The sequence below is a fragment of the Protopterus annectens genome, chromosome 15.part0 (genome assembly GCF_019279795.1).
Source record: "Protopterus annectens isolate FY-2018-M chromosome 15.part0, PAN1.0, whole genome shotgun sequence".
In the NCBI taxonomy this organism is placed as follows: domain Eukaryota; kingdom Metazoa; phylum Chordata; order Ceratodontiformes; family Protopteridae; genus Protopterus; species Protopterus annectens.
The window spans coordinates 6,766,125-6,786,222 of NC_056749.1; the positions used below are offsets into that span (position 1 = coordinate 6,766,125).

The 20,098-nt window shown below is 41.4% G+C and overlaps 1 protein-coding gene across 1 annotated transcript in view; it reads right to left on the minus strand.

Annotated features, from left to right (window-relative positions):
• The window catches only part of CC2D1A (coiled-coil and C2 domain containing 1A), a 3,016,164-nt gene that overhangs the window by 1,321,008 nt on the left and 1,675,058 nt on the right, over positions 1-20,098 (minus strand). Inside the window, exons 17-18 of the mRNA XM_044057686.1 lie at positions 3,239-3,297; positions 1,695-1,811 (exon numbers count right to left, since the gene is read on the minus strand). Coding sequence (XP_043913621.1) covers positions 1,695-1,811; positions 3,239-3,297 — 176 coding nt within the window. The remainder of the gene's footprint in view (positions 1-1,694; positions 1,812-3,238; positions 3,298-20,098) is intronic.

Sequence of the window (20,098 nt, forward strand, 5' to 3'; positions counted from 1 at the left end):
GTGGAAGGGAAATTACATCTGTTGAGCTCAAAAGGGGGCAAATGAGGATCACTGTAGCCTTGCTCCACATTGCTTATTGCAGAAACTTCGGTATGAGAGAAGTGGGAGAATGAACACAAAGGAGACCGGGGGCATTTGTGAAAAGGAGAGCATTCCTCTGGGACTCCTCTTCTTGGCAAATCATGGTAAAGTAACAGCTGCACTTGGTGTTGGAGGGTGAGGCAAACAGGTCGCATCAAGGTCAGACCTAGTGGTTTAAAAGCTGTTCCATTACCGACAGTTTGAGGGATCACTCATGAGGTAGAAGAACAGAGTTGCTCAACCTGTCTGCCAATACAGCAGACTCCCTCATTGTGTGTGTGTTAATATCAGAAAGTGATGAGAAGACACCCACTACCAAATCCTTATGGCCTCTCAACACAAAGGATAAGAGGGTGTTCTCCCTTACTTGTTGATGTACCAAGCTGCAACATATCTGCCTGGACGACAATCACATCCTTGTGAAGGGAATCCTGAAAGGCCTGCAACGCTAGGAGGACTAGCCTCTGTGGGAGACAACATGCCTTGGACTGTCTTTCCCAAGAAGTGCTCCCCCCCATTGAGTTGAGAAGCGTCTGTGGTCTGAGACCTAAGCCTGACCAGCTCTGCAGGTATGGCCAGATCTGACGGCTTGAGGGCCTTTGGTGGCAGACTAAAGACTAGATCATTCCAAGGAGCATTTCCTAGAGGAGTCCTTCATGGGCTTCTCCTTTCCCTTACTCGTCTCCCTTTAATTGTGAGATTTCTTTGCTAAAGTGGAAGATGATAAAAATAACTGTGAAGGGGGAACTTCTACCTCTGGGGCAGGGAGAAGCTGCGGAAGTACCATTGTTGCACCTCTGCTCCAAAAGCAGCATAGACAGAGCAGTCTTCATCCAAACGTGAGGCACCTAATCAATATACACACTTTGTAAGGGCATCCTGGTTAGGGATTTTATGCCTTTAAAACATGTATTTTTTTAAACCATGAGGGCTTCTCAGCTATGTTGTCACTAAAGGGACCCCCCCCCCACCACAGCAAGATTAATAGCAAAAACAACAAAAATAATAAGCAATAACAAGAACAAACCACAATACACTGCTGGGAAAATAAGATGCAGACTCAACTATATGACAACCAAAGCGCTAACTGACGAAGAAGGAAAAAGAGGGAAACTACCCCAAATAGGAGGACAGAGAAAGGTTTTTGGTAGAAAGAATAAAAAAAAGTAAAATAATCCCAAAGGGAAAGAAGAATGAAGAGTCTCAGTTATCTGACACGAGTAGAAAACACCTAAAACACAGAGCAAGAGATGTGTACCTGTAGAAATCAAGCAGCAGATAAGATTTGAAGTAATTTACTATAAAGACAAATTATGGGTAAGAGGAAGAGCCTAGGCCTAGGATCCAAAGTCTGAGAGTGGCAACACTGGATATATCAGATACAACATACTCCTAAATTGAGGATGGATGGAAGAGACATGAGATCAAGGAATTACAGCTTTGAGACTAGACAAAGAATACAAGAGTTTGATGGGGGGGTAGATATTGAATAGTTTAGTTTACCTAACCACAACCATCTCCCAAGACAGACTATGACACAGATGACTGTTTAACAGTATGGATATCATGACATATGTACCAATGCTCTCCTTTCTCACCCACTCAGTACCTACTTCACTGTGTTGAATGTCCTCTCCTCATAATGATACTTCGGCAATGGATAGCTCTTAGCATGTGCAATTTTCAAAACTTCAATACTCTTCTTGCAGTCTTCTGCCATCTTCTCAAACCTGTACAAAAAAAATCAAAACAGTGAAACACATCAGTAGAAGGCTCTCAGACAAATCATCATCACATGATCAGGGAAAAATAGTTACAAATCGTGCTAAAAGCAAACTTCATATACCTTCCTTTCAAGGAATCAAAGCCCTTCTATGAAGTCACAAAGTCAATGCCTGTAGTAAGACAAACCTACCATTTCCTACATTTACAGATAATGTACAGTGCAGGTGCATGTCCAGTACAGTAACAGTGTAGAAGCACACCATTACACAATGTAGCCTTAGTGAAAGGATGGCAGTAGCACTGCTGACTGAAGATAAGCACACCACTATCACCAACACAATCATAGTGTAGAACCACACCATTACACAATGTAGTCTTAGTGAAAGGATGGCAGTAGTACTGCTGACTGAAGATAAGCACACCACCATCACCAACACAATCACTGTGTAGAACCACACCATTACACAATGTAGTCTTAGTGAAAGGCTGGCAGTAGCACTGCTGACTGAAGATAAGCACACCACCATCACCAACACAATCACTGTGTAGAACCACACCATTACACAATGTAGTCTTAGTGAAAGGATGGCAGTAGCACTGCTGACTGAAGATAAGCACACCACCATCACCAACACAATCACTGTGTAGAACCACACCATTACACAATGTAGTCTTAGTGAAAGGATGGCAGTAGTAGTGCTGACTGAAGATAAACACACCACCGTCACCAACACAATCATAGTGTAGAACCACACCATTACACAATGTAATCTTAGTGAAAGGAAGGCAGTAGCAGTGCTGACTGAATATAAGCACACCACCATCACCAACACAATCACAGTGTAGAACCACACCATTATACAATGTAGTCTTAGTGAAAGGACTGCAGTAGCAGTGCTGACTGAAGATAAACACACCACCACAACCAACAAAATCACAGTGTAGAACCACACCATTACACAATGTAGTCTTAGTGAGAGGATGGCAGTAACAGTGCTGACTGAAGATAAACACACCACCACAACCAACAAAATCACAGTGTAGAACAACACCATCACACAATGTAGTCTTAGTGAAAGGATGGCAGTAGCACTGCTGACTGAAGATAAGCACACCACCATCACCAGCACAATCACTGTGTAGAGCCACACCATTACACAATGTAGTCTTAGTGAAAGGATGGCAGTAGCACTGCTGACTGAAGATAAGCACACCACCATCACCAACAATATCATACACACACAAACCAGAATACACTGGGCAGATTGCAGTGATTAAAAACAACCCTGTTTAAAACAGTTCCCTGGCAGTCTTATGCTTAACATTCTACACCCCCATGAAATGGATAGCTTGCAGATAAGTAAAACCTGAAGGAACAATTATACCCCTTCCCCAGACCAAGTAAGAAGGCCTAAGCCTTTGCAGAACTTACTTCGTGGTTTCTGCCACGTTTCCAAGATGGGTAAACTGCTGTGAGTAGGAAAGACATTTCTAGACAAAGAAAAAGAAAAGTAGAAACATTAGCAAGATGTGTACAAGTCACACAATGAAGCAAAGTCAGCAGGTATGCACAATAAGTTAAAAAAAATAAGCTTCAGTTTAAAGTAAGTTTGGGCATACAAAGTAAAACTAAGCAAAAATGGTTAGTTACATTAATCAAGCATAACAGTGCATTAAAGAAGTGGACAATGAAACAAGAAACGCACATGAGACAAGATGGAAGTCAAAACATTCTTCTGTTTCACCAAATTTAATATCTAGCACTTCTACTTCAGATAAAGTAAATACTTCCTACCTTTTATTTTCCCTTATTTATTTTTATTACCTCTCTTTCAGCTCCTAAACACCCCCAAATTACCACTAAAATTACCTGCACAGGGCATTACAGTGACATACAATCTCCTGAGGTATACTCTCACTGCATTTGCTTCAGCTTCCTGAAATAGTTTGCAGATACTGCATTTGTAATCATTCCAATCAGCCCTGCATTTATGGGAGATATAAAAGTGAAGTAACCTTTCCACTCAGACCACATTTCCTCAGTATGCACATGTCTATGCCACATCGTCAAATGGTTCTTCTGTGTCACATACTGCCATTCTACCCATCATTATTTCCTCACAATACACTGTGTCCTTCACAATTAACAACTCCTTTAAATTTACCCCCAATAAATCAGATATTCCCTATAGCATAATCTTACCAAACATGTTTTCAAATCTTTTTGTACGATTTTAATAGCTATTTTCTAATCTCTTCTACATAATGCAATAGGCCTCTAATTGTTTAATGACTTCTCTTCTTCAAAATAATTAAAATCCATTTATATGCTGTCCGATGTCTTATTTCAAGGTCTAGTCACTTATGTAACACTATCCAAGTAAAATCCAATAACTCCACAGGGAATAAATAGACCCAGCCAGCAAAAAATATAATAGAAAAATCAAACAGGCTAACTACAAACACAGGCAAACAGAATGGCAGCAAAAATTGCAAAGTTCCAAATGGGTAGCAAAAAAACAAGTAATCCAAAATCCAAACACAGAAAGCTGGAAACTATAAGGAAAACAAGCTTTTAATATATATATAAAAAAAAAAAAAAAACGGTTGAGTGCTTTCGCACATAGCTTCTTCAGATCTTTAGTGAAACATACAACACACTTGGATATTTAAATAGTATGACATAAACAGACCTAGATCAAACTAACCAGTAAAAATACTGCATTGTAAGTGAATGGAGTGCATTCTAAGTAAAGCTAAAGTACTTGGAGCAATATACACAAAAACATCTAAATATATAAAATAAGAAATAAACTATAAAAACAGTTATACTTTTTGCAATCTACTAGACTTTAAAATACGTTTAATGGAAGCACGTTCATTCAGGCCAGGTTCACAATCTGAACTGAAATTAAGAATCCATTTCAGCTGTGCTTTCCCTGTTTTATTAGTAACATCACCTAGTCGCTCTGTGGGAACAATGGAATGAAAAGCCATAAAAATAAACTTATGGACAACACTTGCTTGTATAATATGCTTAGCTAACCCACTGGTCTCATGAGACCTCCTAATGCAGTATAGGTGGTCTCTGATTCTGTCACGAAGATGTCTATTTGTCATCCTTATATACAACGCAGCACATGTAGTACATTGAGCCAGACAGACAATGTTACAGGTGTTACAGTTTGCTTTGACTTAAATTTAAACAGGTGTCTTGAGTGGAGCTGTAAAAAGCTATGAGAAACATTAATAAAAGGGCAAGAATTACACCTCCCACAGGGATATGGACCAGAGGATAAATATTCTTTATTAAAACTACAGGAACTCCTAGGATAACACAACATCTGTCTGAGAGATAAGGAATTTGCATAATAAAAATGAGGCCTCTCATGCACCAGCCATGCCACATCCAGGTCAGTCATAAGAACATTCCAGTTTCTATGAAAAATGTTCATAATATCTTTGTTATCATAGGTGAATGTCACTACTACAGAGTGTGAAGCAGATGTGGACTCAACAGAAACCTCTATAGTTTGGAATACTTCCAGTAAAGTACTGACTGGTGTTGAATTACAAATATTGGAAAAAGGTATCTCCTTTATACCTGCTAAAGATGCTGAACTAATGTACTACATTATTAATATAAAACTGCTTGTTCGAAATGTTACGCATATGTTAATATATAGTAATTCTGTCATGTCCAAACCCAGCACTTTTAATACCTATTAACAATGCGACTTTGGATGTGTTTAGCAAGGCTTGTGAAGATGATCTGTATAACTATTTTGAGCATAACCATATGAACGGTAAATGCAGGAATATGAGACCAGATGAATGGAAGGCATTGCTGAATCTTAGGAATGAGCATGATATTGTGATTCGATGAACGGTAAATGCAGGAATATGAGACCAGATAAATGGAAGGCGTTGCTGAATCGTAGGAATGAGCATGATATTGTGATTCGATGAACGGTAAATGCAGGAATATGAGACCAGATGAATGGAAGGCGTTGCTGAATCTTAGGAATGAGCATGATATTGTGATTCGATGAACGGTAAATGCAGGAATATGAGACCAGATGAATGGAAGGCGTTGCTGAATCGTAGGAATGAGCATGATATTGTGATTCGATGAACGGTAAAGGCAGGAATATGAGACCAGATGAATGGAAGGCGTTGCTGAATCGTAGGAATGAGCATGATATTGTGGTTCGATGAACGGTAAATGCAGGAATATGACACCAGATGAATGGAAGGCGTTGCTGAATCTTAGGAATGAGCATGATATTGTGATTCGATGAACGGTAAATGCAGGAATATGAGACCAGATGAATGGAAGGTGTTGCTGAATCGTAGGAATGAGCATGATATTGTGATTCGATGAACGGTAAATGCAGGAATATGAGACCAGATGAATGGAAGGTGTTGCTGAATCGTAGGAATGAGCATGATATTGTGATTCGGCCTGCTGACAAAGGGGGTCAAAACTGTTATAATGGACAAGGGATTTTATTTTAGTTCCATGACCACTATGCTCTTGGATGAAATTACATACAAGTCGAGTTCTCTGTTTGATTACTAAAGCTGTGCAATGTAGAGTATATAACACCCTTAATGATTAACGTAACAGTAATATCATTACCAATGAGTTCGATTCTTTTTTATATGTTGAAACACCCCTTATACCATTTATACAGGGTCTTCCTAAGGTACAAAAGGATTCCAATAAACCCTCCTTTAGACCCATAGTCAGCGAGTCTGGGTGGCTTACTGAGGCATTTCATTATTTACTGAGAGTAAATTAAGATCGGTACTAGACGATTTCCCTGTAGTCTTTAGGGATACAAAACAACTTCTACATGACACCCTTATCAGACCCATTAACTAATACAATGTCCTCTTCGGCATGGTCCTTGCCAAGCGTATTCAGTAGCTGGAGAAACCACATAGGTTCCTGACCAGGAAAACCTATCCTATACAGACAGGCTAAAAGCCCAGTCCCTCTACTCATTCTCATACAGACTGCTCAGAGGTGACCTGTGTCTGGCATACATGGCTATCTCAGACCCAGCCTTGAAGGAGTTGTTGTATATCCGTCAGTTAAAACTCCACTCTCGCAATGTGCATGTAAGGCCTCAACCTGGTCTGTGGCATTAAAAGAACTTGTTGGCGGGATACATTTGTGCCCCAAAGACTCCCCATCTGTGGAATAGACTCCCTCTCCATGTCACGCAGAGTACCTCACTAGACTTCTTTAAGAGGAACCTGGATGACTGGATGGGAAACAGAAAATACACAAAGAGAAACAAACTCAGGAACGTATTAAAGGTCCAAATTTAATCAGCAAAGCTTTCAGGTTAACAAATCCTTCCTCAGTGCATGTTAACAAAATTCAATACACTTGATTAAAAACACAAACAATCCAACACAGCATTCAATTAAACACTTTTTCGAGCAATATCGCTTACGTTTAAGAACTGATTTGAGACTCATAGCTAAGTTAATACCCGGTGAGTGAACAGCCCGTAAACCTATAATCCATTCATATCCTTTAGTTTCAAGTTTTATTATTGATATCACCCCACCTCATATTTCTGTATATCATGTCAATCACTCTAAACTCAAAAACATGCATTGAACCATTTTCAATGATATGTTTAGACACTGCATTTGTTAAGGTTTTCTTTCTAATTTCTGACATGTATTCAGTTTTTATATCCTTTAAACATATTGTTGACTTTCCTATATAAAATATAAAGCATCCCTTGCATGTCTAAATAACTAAACGTGTCTGTATTTTTTCTTTGTGGAGCTTTTCTCCCCGGGCCTCTGCTGAAAAAGGGCCTTTTCAGCTCAGTCAGACACCCACGGTTAACAAATGTAAAATAGAATAAAATAAATAAAGTTTCAAGATGTACAACATTAGTAGAAATACATGTAGCAGAATATTTAAAAACATATACATACAGTGCCTACTTAGTAACTGGGTGCATAAAAACTTATTCACTATTAATACTGGAACAACAAAATTAATTATAACATGGATATATACCCACTTTCTGTGGATGTCTAGGCATATCTTTATAGCATATGATTTGTTTTGATGTAGCTGTACCTACTAGCTACATCAAAACTCTACTCTCTAAATTAAAACCATGCTCAGCATCAGCTGACAATATTCCTTCCACTTTTCTTCCACTAACAGCTGATTCTCTTGCTCTCCCTGTATCTATCCTAATTAATCGCTCTCTCTCTGAATCTAAAGTCCCTTCTATCTGGAAACAATGCTATCTATCGCTATCCTCTCCCCTCTCTCTAAAGTACTAGAAAAATGTATTCATAAACAAGTTATGTAGTATCTAACACAGGAAAATCTGCTTACACCCACTAAGCATGGCTTCAGACCCAAGCATAGCACAGCTACAGCTCTATTATCCTTCCTTAACTCTGTCTCTATAGCCATGGACGACCATAAACTTATTTCTTGCCTATTCTTGGACCTCTCAAAAAGCTTTCGACACTGTCTCACACTCTGTTTTGCTGCACAAATTGCATAACCTCAACTTCTCCTCTGATACTGTTACATGGTTCTCCAACTACCTCACTAACAGATCTCAATCAATGAGATGGCACTCTGCACTCTCCCCTCCTCTTCCTGTAAAAATGGGTATATCTCAAGGGTCTATCCTAGGGCCTTTACGTTTTAATATCGTGACTAATCAGCTCTATACCTCCTGTCCTCAGTCATCTTTAGTGCAATACAGAGATGACTATACAGTCATCACCACAGCCAACTCTCTCTCTAAGCTCTTCTCAGCTACTCGGGCATCTTTTAACTCAGTTGAAACATGGCTCTCAACAACCGGCTCATCCTTAACCCTAAAAAACAAAGCTGTTACTCTTCCTACCTAAAAAGTTCAATAATATTAAACCCTCCTTCTCCATACAGTCCCTTAATATCACTCCCATTCAGGTAGAATCCAGTACTAAGCTCTTAGGCGTAATCATCGACGATCAGCTTAAATTTGACTTGCATGTTAATAACTCTATAAAAAAGACTCATTCAAAACTAGGGCTCCTTTACCGTAACAAGAAATTCCTTACCTCTGAAGCCAAGATTACTCTCTCTGTTACCTACCTTCTACCCAGTCTAATGTACAATTCTCAAATTCTCACAAATCTTAACTCAGTACTCCTGACCAAACTCGAATCTACCTACAACAAGGTAGCTAGATTTACTGCCCAACAAACCTACAAATCCCATAACTGTCTCTCTCTAAAACACCTAAACTGGCTTGAATTACACCACCAGCTTTTTCTTCTCTCTCAGCTCCAGATCATCCATTCTATCCTACCCCAGCCTTCCTACTGCCCAGCACTACCCCTCTCATCTCCCATTATTCTCCCTCCAGACCTCTCCGAATCACTAACCAAGACCTACTACAAATCTACAAACCCAAGTCTAAATTTGGACCCAACATGTACAGCTATCACCCCACTATTACCTGGAATAGGCTCCCACTAGAAATCAGGACCCTTACACACCCTAAACAATTTAAGGCAGCCACAAAAGAGCACTTTAAAAGTCACTGGTCCTGACACTGCACTCTCCCTCCTTAACATCCCCTACTTCTCATACCTTAATCTACTTTCTGCCCTTAACTCACTCTTCTCACTAGCTCTCTCTAATCTTCCTTGACTACTCTTTCTACTGTCTTCTAAAACCTATTAAGCAAATTGCTTCAGAGAAACATTCTATTTGTAATTATCTTGCCTTCATGCAACTACATTATGATAAAACTGGGTTTTTGAAACCACTAACCCCAAAAACTATTCAACTTAATGACCTATTCCTTTTTGTACATCTTGAAAGAGCCTTGCAATACTCCTGATTATTGACACTGTATAACATTGTATTGCTACTTAATGCCTTGTAATAATCCTGTAACACAAAAAGAACTGGAATTTATTTAGGGTCACCCCACTGTTGTTAGAGAAGATAGGTAAGGCCCCTAACATAACCTTCAGGAGAGGGAGAAACCTTAAAAACTTATTGGAACTACAAGGTAGAGGTACTCCAAGAGTTACATGAATGTTTAAATGTGAGTCCTGTAGTATTTGTAGGTACATAGAAGTCACCAACTCTTTCACAATAGACCAAGTTCAGTATAGGGTACATTTTAGATTTAATTGCCAGTCTAAGAATGTTGTACATCTAGCCAGATGTAAATTCTGTCCAGCATATTATATTGGGAAAACGGAGCGTAGGCTCCGCGATAGAGTGTATGAACACAAATATGCAATTTCTAAAGAAAAATTGGAAAATGCCTTGGCAAAATATATTTATTTATGTCAAAGGCACAGATTTACATATATGGCCATTGACCAGGTACCTCAACCCTTAAGGGGTGGCCCAGTCCCCCTTCACTTATGTCCAGGGCTTAATGATATGTGTTCCATCAGTTGTATATTGAAATGTAAAAATTTAAGCAGATGATAGTGAAAGGTGGCATTTGTGTTTGAGATTAATTTCCAAACATATAGTTGCGTTGACATTCTGCTTTAAATTCTACAAATGTGTAAATTAATATGTGCACATCCTGACTTTTATTTAATGTTTGGTGTTCCTATGGCAGCTTATTTGGATCGAGTAATTTTTATTGACTGTGGAGCAATACCTAGTATAATTTTCAAAGTATGATTTACTGTACTAAAGCTAAATTCATCTACTATACCAGATAGTTTAATTATATTGTTTATTGGTTTTGGAATTTACAGTTTTACCTTTTTAAATGTAATAGTATTTGTGTACAGCTTTAAGTAACAATGTTGCTTTTAATGCGAGTTTTAATATGTCACTTCCACTTTGTTTTAAATATGATGTGGAGCAAATAAAGTACAGTTTTGTACCTACCATAAATGTAGATGTTCGAAGATCCACATTGCTGCAGTCCTTACATATGGGTAGTCCGCTGTCCTCGGTCGGCCCGAATACCAAAGTATTAGGCTGACGTCGGTCAAGGCGCTTAAAACTGACATCAGGACGTCAGGGTACAAAAGCGCATGACCGACATCATTTCCTCAGTCTTTTCTTGCCCCAGATGTCAGAAGGCCCTAACAAGAAAGGCCAAAGCCAAAAACCAGCAAAACTAACCAACCACCCGTGCACTAACCATATTTACAATATGTACAACACAAACCACACCACCACCTTCAACAACAGAGGGAAGGAGGGAGGGTAATTGGACTGCAGCAATGTGGATCTTGAACATCTACATTTATGGTAGGTACAAAACTGTACTATGTTCTTCATCTCACATTGCTGCAGTCCTTACATATGGGTAGAATCCCAAAGCAGAGGTAAGGGAGGATGGCAAAACTATAAAGCATTAGGAGCTGCCAAAATGCCCTGTAAAATTGCAGTGGCAAATCCAGCCCTAGATTTAGAGTAAAGTGGAAGGTGGTAATGCTTAGAGAAAGTATGCACTGAACTCCAAGTAGCTGCTTCCAAAATATCTTTAGTAGCCACCCCTTAAAAAGCTGTAGAAGTGGCAGTAGCCCTAGTGGAATGAGGCCTAATCCCAGCTGGAATCTCCTTACCATGATGGGAATAACAGAAAGCAATACAAAAACCAATCCACTTAGAAATAGTTTGTTTTGAAACAGGTTTGCCCTGAGAACCCAAAGCAAAAGAAACAAACAACTGCTGAGACTGCCTGAACCATTTAGTTCTGTTCAAATAATATCGCAACTGTCTGTGTATATCCAAAGTGTGCAAAATCCTTTCCCCTTTATTTTGGGGGTTTGCATAAAAAGTAGGCAAATGAATAGTTTGGTTTAAAGCCACACTAGAAACCACTTTAGGCATAAAAGAAGGGTTAGTACGCAAAGACACCCTATCCTTGTGGAAAATTAAGAAAGGCTCAACTGCCATAAGGGCCTGTAATTCAGAAACCCTTCTCGCAGAGGTAATGGCCAACAAAAAAGCAGTCTTCCATGATAAATATTTCAACTCTGCCGATGCTGCAGGCTCAAAAGGTTGTAGAGTGAGTTTCTCCAACACAAAATTAAGATCCCAAGCAGGAGTAGGAGCTCTACGTGGGGGTCTTATATTCTTTGCCCCTCTAAGGAATTGCTTAAACAAAGGCTGAGAAAATAATGGTGGGTCACAGTCATAGTGAGCAGAAATTGCTGCAGCATGAACCTCTATAGAAGAGAAGGACAAACCTTTGTCCAATAACTCAGTAAGGTATTGAAGCGCAACACTTAAATTAGGTTTAGAAACATCAAAGTCCTTTGCTGTACTCCAAAATAAAAATCTCCTCCATTTATCTGCGTAAACTTTCCTTGTACTAGGCCTTCTGGCCTCCAAAATAACATTCAAAACTTGTTGTGGAAGCTGAGACCCTCCAGGGTTTAAAACAGAATATGCCAGGCTGTCAGATGTAGAGAATGAAGTTTGACATTGAGTAAATGACTGTTCTCCTGAGACAGCAGGTGAGGAATTGAAGGCAAAGGCCATGGAGGCTCCTGTACCAGACTTCTCAGTAATGGGTACCAGTGCTGTCGAGGCCAATCTGGAGCTATTAAAATCATGCTTGGCTTGTCCTGTCTGACCTTCAGCAGTACCTTTGGGAGGAGAGGCAGAGGTGGAAAGGCATACACGTGAAGATTGCTCCAATTGAATGAGAGAGCATCCACTTTCCAAGCTGTGGGATGAAACCTTTTTGTGCAAAACTTTGGCAGCTGGTAATTCAGTGGAGAAGCGAACAGATCTATGTCTGGAGTTCCCCATAACACTGTCAATCTCTGAAATACATGAGGATCCAATTTCCACTCGTGGGGATCCATAATTTGTCTGCTCAACACATCTGCTAAGGAGTTCTGTGCTCCTGGCAGAAACCTTGCCTGAAGATTTAGCTGTAAACTGAGAGCAGTCTCCCACAAAATCATTGCTTGCCTGCATAGAGGATAAGAATCGTTCCCCTTGCTTGTTGATGTACCACATGACAGTTGTGTTGTCTGTTTGAATCAACACCTGCCCTGGAAGAAGTAAATCCTTGAAAGCTATCAATGCAAATTGGACTGCTAACATCTCCTTCAAGTTGATATGTAGATGTTGAAGTCTGGCAGGCCACGTGTCTTGTACCCATTTTCCATTTAGATGAGCTCCCCAAGCTTTGTCTGAGGCATCTGTCGTTAAAATCTGACTCGCCTCTGGCCGGGTCACAGAGAGTCCCTTGTTTAGGTGACATTCCTGAGCCCACCACAAAAATTCCTTTTGAATGCAAGGTATTATCTGAATGACAGTGTCCAAATCTTGGCAGTGCTGTGTCCATACATTCTTGAGATACCACTGTAGCTTCCTCATATGCAGTTTGGCATTGGGAAGTACCAGAATACAAGATGCCATGAACCCCAAGGCTTGAAGGACTGTCCTTGCAGTCAGCCTGGACTGACGAGACAATTGGTGGAAGCAAAGAGAAAGATTCTTTTGTTTGTCCGGGGTCAAAAAGGCCATCTGGGATGCTGTATTCAGTCTCACACCCAGAAAGCACATGTCCTGAGAGGGTACTAGACTGGACTTTATTTCGTTCACAGAATACCCCAGGCATCTTAACACTGCCATCACATACTGTAAATGATGAAGAAGTTCGTCCTTTTCTTGGGCCAGAATCAGGCAATCGTCCAAATAAGGGTAGATTTGTATTCCTCTTAGCCTGAAGAAAGCTACCACTGGAGCCAGAATCTTCGTGAACACTCTGGGCGCAGTAGATAAGCCAAAGGGCAATGCAGAGAACTGATAATGTGAAGTCCCAGCCCGAAAACGCAGATACTTCCTGCAACTGGGCCTGATAGGAACATGAAGGTAAGCTTCCTTGAGATCCAGAGTCACCATCCAGTGATCTTTGCCCAGCAGAGGTAAAAGCTGTTGTAACGTCAACATTTTGAACTTGGGAATGTCCAGATATGTGTTGAGGATAGATAAATCCAAAATTGGTCTCCACGTGTTTCCTTTCTTTGGTACTAGAAACAGGCGAGAATAAAATCCTAGGCCCACTTCTGGCAGAGGAACCGGTTGTATGGCCCCTATTTGAAGTAGTAGAGAAATTTGTTTGTGAGCCTCTAGTCTTTGCTGAGGAGGAACGTCCGGCATGCCTTTGAAAGGAGGCAAGGTATGGAAATAAAACTTGTAACCCTGGTGTATGATATCCAATACCCATTTGTCTTGGGTAATCAACATCCAATTTTCCTTGAAGAGTGCTAACCTTCCTCCCAAAGGTGCTGCCAGGCAAGAAGGATCTGGCAGCTGAAAAAGTAGGTCATTGGGCCTGTTTACGAAAGGACTGGCCCCTGCCCTCCCCCGAAGATTGTGCAGGTGAACTCCCTGTTCTAGGTCTGAAAGAACTCTGAGCTCTGCCCCTACCACGTCTAGATCTACCCCTAGACTGAGAATCATAAGAAGGATATGTCCACCCCTTAGCAGGCCAATTCCTACTAAACTTCGGAGGCTGAACTTGCAAAAAATCTTTAACAGCCTGCATAGACTTAGCCTTGTCTTCCATTTTCTTCAAGACTGACTCCACAGGTGAACCAAACAACACATCAGACTGCAAAGGAGCATCCAAAATCCTTGTCTTAACATGGTCAGATAAATTCTGATCCTTCAGCCAGGCGTGCCTGCGAAGAACTGAGCCAGTGGCAGCCACCCTAGATGAGGCCTGCACAGCATCAAAACCACACTGTAATGAATGCTTACCCACCTGTTCAGAGACATGCACCAAATCTTGTAATTCTTTACACTCAATGCCTTCCGCCAGAGCATCCACCTTAGACTTCAATTGAGAAAGAAGAAAGTTTTGATATTTTAACATATGAAACTGGCAATTCAAAGCCCTCATAGCTAAGGTAGAAGATGTATAGACCTTCTTTCCCCATCTATCCAAAGCTCTGGCTTCTTTATCTAGAGGAACCAGATTTTTACAACAGAGGCCTTGACACCCTTAGGTCCCTGACTAATAGTTTCTGGGTCCGCCCTAGGACTCTTATAAAGATATTTATGAGCCTCAGGCACCCTGTAATACCTATCCGGTTTAACAGGAGCAGGAGGCAGAGAATCAGGATTAAGTGAAGCCTCTGCAAACACATCTTCCACAACATCCAGAACAGGGGTATAGCCAAGGGCCTATGCTGGGGTAACAACAAAATTCCCTAAGCCTTTTCCGAGAATCAGAGAAGTCCTGACCTTCCCACTTAAAATGTTCCCTCATAGAATGAAGTGTCTCTGAAAAAGAAAAATCCTCTGGAGGAGAAGCAGAAGGAGTGGAATCATCTGCATCAGAATCAGAATAAGGAGTGTACTCCTGCAAGTCTTCAGCTGAAGACTCTGAAACATCCGAAGCCTGCTCAAAACTTCCCAACTCTGGCTCCACCCTAGGCCTCTTATCAGGAGGGGGCAAAGAACCTCTAATCAGAGTAATCAAATCTTCTGCCATTTTAAGCATGTGCTTCTTAGGCACAGACCCTGCTGAACTAGGAGTGACACCAACAGAAGCTAAAAAGTACAGTTTTGTACCTACCATAAATGTAGATGTTCGAATACCCACATTGCTGCAGTCCTAACACTTGGGTAGTCCGCTGTCCCTCGGTCGGCCCGAATATCAGAGTATAAGGCTGACGTCGGTCAAGGCGCATTTGACTGACATCAGAACGTCAGGGTACAAATGCGCATGACCGACGTCATATCCTCAGTCTTTTCTTGCCCCAGATGTCAGAAGACCCTAAAAAGAAAGGTCAAAACCCATAGACAACAACTAAACAACCAACTAGCCTAACACCAAAATATGTATAATATATACAATATATACAAAAATGCAATATACCTCAGATGGATAACCCAACCCACACAACCACCTCAAACAACAGAGGGGAAGGAGGGAGGGTAAATTGGACTGCAGCAATGTGGATCTTCGAACATCTACATTTATGGTAGGTACAAAACTGTACTATGTTCTTCATCCCACATTGCTGCAGTCCTAACACTTGGGTAGAATCCCAAAGCAGAGGTAAGGGAGGATGGCTAAACTATAATGAAGCAGGAGCTGCCAGAATGCCCTGCAACACAGCAGTGGCAAAACCAGCCCTGGATTTAGAGTACAAAGGAAGGTGGTAATGCCTAGAGAAGGTATGCACTGAACTCCAAGTGGCTGCCTCCAAAATATCCTTAGTAGCCACCCCCTCAAAAGCTGTTGAAGTGGCAGTAGCCCTAGTGGAATGAGGTCTAATCCCAGCTGGAATCTCTTTGCCATGATGGGAATAACAGAAAGCAATGCAAAATCCAATCCACTTAGAAATAGTTTGTTTTGACACTGGCTTGCCCTGAGAGCACAAAGCAAAAGAAACTAATAACTGCTGAGATTGTCTGAACCCTTTAGTTCTGTCCAAATAATATCGCAACTGCCTGTGTACATCTAAAGTGTGCAAAATCTTTTCCCCTTTAGTTTGGGGATTTGCATAAAAGTAGGCAAATGAATAGTTTGGTTTAAAGCCACACTAGAAACCACTTTAGGCATAAAGGAAGGATTAGTGCGTAAAGATACCCTATCCTTGTGGAAAATTAAGAAAGGCTCAACTGCCATAAGGGCCTGCAATTCAGAAACCCTTCTTGCAGAGGTAATGGCCAACAAAAAGCAGTCTTCCATGACAAATATTTCAACTCAGCAGTAGCTGCAGGCTCAAAAGGTTGTAGAGTGAGTTTCTCCAACACAAAATTGAGATCCCAAGCAGGAATAGGAGCCCTTCGTGGGGTCTTATATTCTTTGCCCCTCTAAGAAATTGCTTGAATAAAGGATGAGAAAACAATGGTGGGTCACAATCGTAGTGAGCTGAAATTGCTGCAGCATGAATCTTAATAGAAGAGAAGGACAAACCTTTGTCCAATAACTCAGTAAGATATTGAAGAGCCACACTTAAATCAGGCTCAGAAACATCCAAATCCTTAGCTGCACTCCAAAATAAAAATCTCTTCCATTTATCTGCGTACACTTTCCTTGTACTAGGCCTTCTAGCTTCCAAAATCACATTCAAAACTTGTTGTGGAAGTTGAGACCCTCTATGGTTTAAAACAGAATATGCCATGCTGTTAGGTGAAGAGAGTGAAGTTTGACATTGAGCAAATGACTGTCCTCCTGGGACAACAGATGTGGAATCAAAGGCAAAGGCCATGGAGGCTTCCGTACTAGACTTCTCAGTAGTGGGTACCAGTGCTGTCGAGGCCAATCTGGAGCTATCAAAATCATCCTTGGTTTGTCCTGTCTGACCTTCAGAAGTACCCTTGGGAGGAGAGGCAGAGGTGGAAAGGCATACACATGAAGATTTTTCCAACTGAAAGAAAGAGCATCCACTTTCCAAGCTGTGGGATGAAACCGCTTTGTGCAAAACTTTGGCAGCTGGTGGTTTAGTGGAGAAGCGAACAGATCAATGTCTGGAGTTCCCCAGGACACTGTCAATTTCTGAAATACATGAAGATCCAGTTTCCACTCGTGGGGATCCATGATTTGTCTGCTTAACACATCTGCTAAGGAGTTCTGTGCTCTCGGCAGAAACCTTGCCTGAAGACTTAGTTGTAAACTGAGAGCAGTCTCCCACAAAATCATTGCTTGCCTGCATAGAGGATAAGAATGTGTTCCCCCTTGCTTGTTGATGTACCACATGACAGTTGTGTTGTCTGTTAGAATCAACACCTGCCCTGGAAGAAGTAAATCCTTGAAAGCTATTAATGCAAACTGGACTGCTAACATCTCCTTCATGTTGATATGTAGATGCTGTAGTCTGGCAGGCCACTTGTCTTGTATCCACTTTCCATTTAGATGAGCTCCCCAAGCTATGTCTGAGGCATCTGTCGTTAAAATCTGACTCGCCTCTGGCCGGGTCACAGAGAGTCCCTTGTTTAGGTGACATTCCTGAGCCCACCACAAAAATTCCTTTTGAATGCAAGGTATTATTTGAATGACAGTGTCCAGATCCTGGCAGTGCTGTGTCCATACATTTTGAGATACCATTGTAGCTTCCTCATATGCAGTTTGGCATTGGGAAGCACCAGAATACAAGATGCCATGAACCCTAAGGCTTGAAGGACTGTCCTTGCAGTCAGCCCGGACTGATGAGATAGCTGATGGAAGTAAAGGGATAGACTCTTTTGTTTGTCCGGGGTTAAAAGGCCATCTGGGATGCTGTATTCAGTCTCACACCCAGAAAGCACATGTCCTGTGAGGGTACTAGACTGGACTTTATTTCGTTCACAGAATACCCCAGGCATCTTAGCACTGCTATCACATATTCCAAATGATGAAGAAGCTCTTCCCTTCCTTGAGCCAGAATCAGGCAGTCGTCCAAATAAGGATAGATCTGTATTCCTTTTAGCCTGAAGAAAGCTATCACTGGAGCCAGAACTTTCGTGAACACTCTGGGCGCAGTAGATAAGCCAAAGGGCAATGCAGAGAACTGATAGTGAGAAGTCCCAGCTCGAAAACGCAGATACTTCCTGCAACTTAGTCTGATAGGAACATGAAGGTAAGCCTCCTTGAGATCCAAAGTTACCATCCAATGATCTTTGCCCAGCAGAGGTAAAAGCTGCTGCAACGTCAACATTTTGAACTTGGGAATGTCCAGATAAGTGTTGAGGATAGATAAATCCAAAATTGGTCTCCACGTGTTCCCCTTCTTTGGTACTAGGAACAGGCGAGAATAAAATCCTAGGCCCCTTTCTGGCATAGGAACCGGCTGTATGGCCCCTATTTGGAGTAACAGTGAAATTTGCTTGTGAGCCTCTATTCTTTGTTGAGGAGGAATGTCTGGCATGCCTTTGAAAGGAGGCAAGGTATGGAAATAAAACCTGTAACCGTGATGTATGATATCCAGTACCCATTTGTCTTGGGTAATTAAACTCCAATTTTCTTTGAAAAGTGCCAACCTTCCTCCCAAAGGTGCTGCCAGGCGAGAAGGTTCTGGCAGCTGAAAAGGTAGGTCATTGGGTCTGTTTACGAAAGGACTGACCCCTGCCCTCACTCAAGACTGTGCAGGAGAACTCCCTGTTCTAGGCCTGAAAGAGCCCTGACCTCTGCCCCTGCCACGTCTAGATCTACCCCTAGACTGGGAATCATAAGAAGGATACGTCCACCCTTTAGTAGGCCAATTTCTACTAAACTTTGGAGGCTGAACTTGCAAAAAATCTTTAACAGTCTGCATAGACTTAGCCTTGTCTTCCATTTTCTTTAAAACTGCTTCAACAGGAGAACCAAACAAGACATCAGATTGCAAAGGTGCATCCAAAATCCTAGTTTTAACATGGTCAGATAAATTTTGATCCCTCAGCCAGGCATGCCTGCGAAGAACTGACCCAGTGGCAGCCACCCTAGACGAGGCCTGTACAGCATCAAAACCACACTGCAAAGAATGCTTACCCACCTGTTCAGAAACATGCACTAAATCTTGTAACTCTTTACAGTCAATACCTTCCGCCAGAGCATCAACCTTAGATTTCAACTGAGAAAGGAGATAATTTTGATATTTCAACATGTGAAACTGGCAATTCAAAGCTCTCATGGCTAGAGTGGAAGAAGTATAAACTTTCTTTCCCCATCTATCCAAGGCCCTGGCCTCTTTATCTGCAGGAACCGGATTCTTGACAACAGAAGCCTTAACACTCTTAGGCCCCTGGCTAACAGTTTCTGGGTCTGCACTAGGACTCTTAAAAAGATACTTATGAGCTTCAGGCACCCTGTAATACCTATCTGGTTTAACAGGAGCAGGAGGCAAAGAATCCGGATTAAGAGAAGCCTCTGCAAACACATCTTCCACCACATTCAGAACAGGAGGTATAGCTAAAGGCCTATGCTGGGGTAAAAACAAAAATTCCCTAAGCCTTTTCCTGGAATCAGAGAAATCCTGGCCTTCCCATTTAAAATGCTCCCTCATGGAGTGAAGGGTCTCTGAAAAAGAAAAATCCTCAGGAGGAGAAGCAGAAGGAGTAGAATCATCCACATCAGAATCAGAATAATGAGAATACTCCTGCAAGTCTTCAGCCGAAGACTCAGACACATCCAAGCCTGCTCATAATCCCCAACACAGGTTCCATCCTAGGCCTCTTATCAGGAGGGGGCATAGAGCCTCTAATTAAAGTAATTAAATCCTCTGCCATTTTGAGCATGTGCTTCTTGGGCACAGCACCTGAAGAACTGGGAGTGACACCCACAGAAGCTAAACTAGACCTGCCTCTAGGAGAAGCCTTGGA